General features: G+C 39.3%; 1 protein-coding gene across 7 annotated transcripts in view; it reads right to left on the bottom strand.

Moving 5' to 3' along the window:
* Positions 1 to 422: 422 nt before the first annotated feature.
* HERC2 (HECT and RLD domain containing E3 ubiquitin protein ligase 2) overlaps positions 423 to 2,493 on the bottom strand; it is a 135,740-nt gene continuing 133,669 nt past the window's right edge. For 5 of the 7 annotated variants that reach the window (XM_026447191.2, XM_026447192.2, XM_026447195.2 and 2 more), the window contains exons 51-52: positions 1,336 to 1,444; positions 424 to 1,229 (exon numbers count right to left, since the gene is read on the bottom strand). In XM_026447191.2, coding sequence (XP_026302976.1) covers positions 1,049 to 1,229; positions 1,336 to 1,444 — 290 coding nt within the window. In that variant the 3' untranslated portion in view covers positions 424 to 1,048. Of the gene's footprint in view, positions 1,230 to 1,335; positions 1,445 to 2,493 lie in introns of all 7 variants that reach the window. The other 2 variants (XM_026447194.2, XM_026447193.2) reach the window with 1 other exon arrangement.

Genomic DNA, 2,493 nt, shown 5'->3' on the forward strand with positions numbered 1-2,493 from the left:
GCACTCCAGACTGGGCAACAGAGTGAGACTCTGTCTCACAAAGAAAAAAAGTGGGCAGGGCGCAGTGGCTCAAGCCTGTAATCCCAGCACTTTGGGAGGCCGAGACGGGTGGATCACGAGGTCAGGAGATCGAGACCATCCTGGCTAACACCGTGAAACCCCGTCTCTACTAAAAACTACAAAAAACTAGCTGGGTGAGGTGGCGGGCACCTGTAGTCCCAGCTACTCGGGAGGCTGAGGCAGGAGAATGGTGTAAACCTGGGAGGCGGAGCTTGCAGTGAGCTGAGATCCGGCCACTGCACTCCAGCTTGGGCGACAAGAGCGAGACTCTGTCTCAAAAAAAAGAAAAAAAGTGATATATGCATACAGTGGAATATTATTCAGCCACTAAAAAGGAGAACGTTCTGACACATGCTACAATATGGATAAAGCTTGAAGACATTAGGCTAAACACAAAAGGATAAATCTTATATGGTTCCATCTAGATGAAGTGTCTGGAGTGGTCATATTCATAGAGGCCAAAGTCAGATTCAAGGTTACCAGGGGTGAGGTAGGGGGAAGTAGGGCAGTTAAATTGCTTACTGGGTACAGAGTTTTTCATCGGAGTGGTGTAAAGTTTTGGTAATAGACAGCTGTGATGGTTGTGCAACACTGTACTTAAGGTACTTAATACCCCGAATTATAAACTTCGAAAATGCTTAAATGGCTAATTTTAAGTTATATATATTTTGCCACAATGAAAAATATAATAAAAGGTATATACATTTAAAAACTCACTCTCCATCTAACCAATTCCACATGCCATGTAACTAAACAGTGACTAGTTTCTTGAGATTCTTTTAATGTTTGGAAATACAAGCAAACAAGCCTAGTTATTCTATTTCTTCCCCGATACACCATCTGGATTATTTTTAAAAAGCCAGCCGGTCATCAGTGGGTAGGACTGTCACTTCCATTTCACTGTACTCACTCTACAGAGTTCACCGAATACACAGGAACCTTAAAACAACAAATTCCAATACACTGTGGTCCACAGTAAGAACTTCATTCATATTCGGCGGAAGAGAGAATATAAACATTCTGCCATACCTGGTTCATTTATTCTGCCAAATGTATGCCTAGTATTGTGTTTTTTGGTCTTGAAACACGTTTCACAAAAATCAAAGTCATCACAGTTTCTGCATTTGAATCTGGATCCATTGATAGGAAACATCTGACATCCATCACACCTATTTGTAAAACAGCAACGGAGTTAAGAAAGGTCATTTATTAAACTTAATTCAACAGAAAACCATTTGTCCCAAAGCAAATCTAGCAATCATAAAAACAACTCACGTAACCCCAGGATGAATACTGGGGACCAACTCCATTTCTGACAGCAACCCAGTCCAGTGAGACTGCTGGGGAAAGTCGACAATGATATCTTTTCCATTGGCACTGAAAGCTAGGACAGAACAGACATCACCTGATCCATCTTCCTCTTCAGCAATAAAACCTGAACCCGAAACTGCACCTATAGCCATGTCACACTACATTGTGGTAATTTGTTTTTTACAGAGAGTGTATCTTTTAGAGATAGGTACTAAAATACTTATGGATGAAATAATACATGATGTCAGCGACTGGTTTCAAAATAATCCCAAGAAGGAAGCGTGAATAATTTTGGCCGTGAGGTGACGAATGTCAAAGCCAGGTAATGAGCACATGGAGGTTCGTTGTAAACTACATTCTTTACTTTTGTATTAGATTTAAAACAGGACATTTTAGTTTTTAATTCCACCAAGTCAACAATTCCATATACCACCTTTGGTATCTCAGCGAATAAAAACCACGTTAATAAAGACTTATTTTGTCCTTTGATAAGAGCAATGTGTCACTCAAAACAAAGAAACCAAATTCTTATTTTTAAAATTTGTCTTGTTTTGATTTGCAAATACTTTAACAATCTCTTAAGCAAAGAACAATGTTTAAAGTAAAATATTAAATAATCCATTTGTTCTTATGTAACATGAGAAGCTCTAAGAACCTCTCACCACTGGGGAACCACCACCAATTGTGGCCATTTTCTAAGCGATTTGATGAAAAGAGAGCTTTCCACAAGGTTCAAACGAACAATCTCTTTATGGCATCAAGAGTATTTATAAAACTATACACATACTTATTTCTCATGCAACTGTTAAAATGGACATAGTATACCTTTCAAAGCGTGCCACGGATTTGATTTGGAATTTCAATACTATCATATTAAATATAATCTGAGAATTGTTTCCAGTTCCTAATTCCCATCATTAGCACATCTCCACGTCTTAAATTCAGTCCTAAATTTTTATATAGCATGAAAAAGAGAGCTAGGCGTGGTGGCTCACACCTGTAATCCCAACACTTTGGGAGACCGAGATGGGCGGATCAATAGGTAAGGAGTTTGAGACCAGCCTGGCCAACACGGTGAAACCCTGTCTCTACTAAAAATACAAAAATTAGCCAGGCATGGTG

The sequence above is a fragment of the Piliocolobus tephrosceles genome, chromosome 6 (genome assembly GCF_002776525.5).
Source record: "Piliocolobus tephrosceles isolate RC106 chromosome 6, ASM277652v3, whole genome shotgun sequence".
Taxonomy (NCBI): Eukaryota; Metazoa; Chordata; class Mammalia; order Primates; family Cercopithecidae; genus Piliocolobus; species Piliocolobus tephrosceles.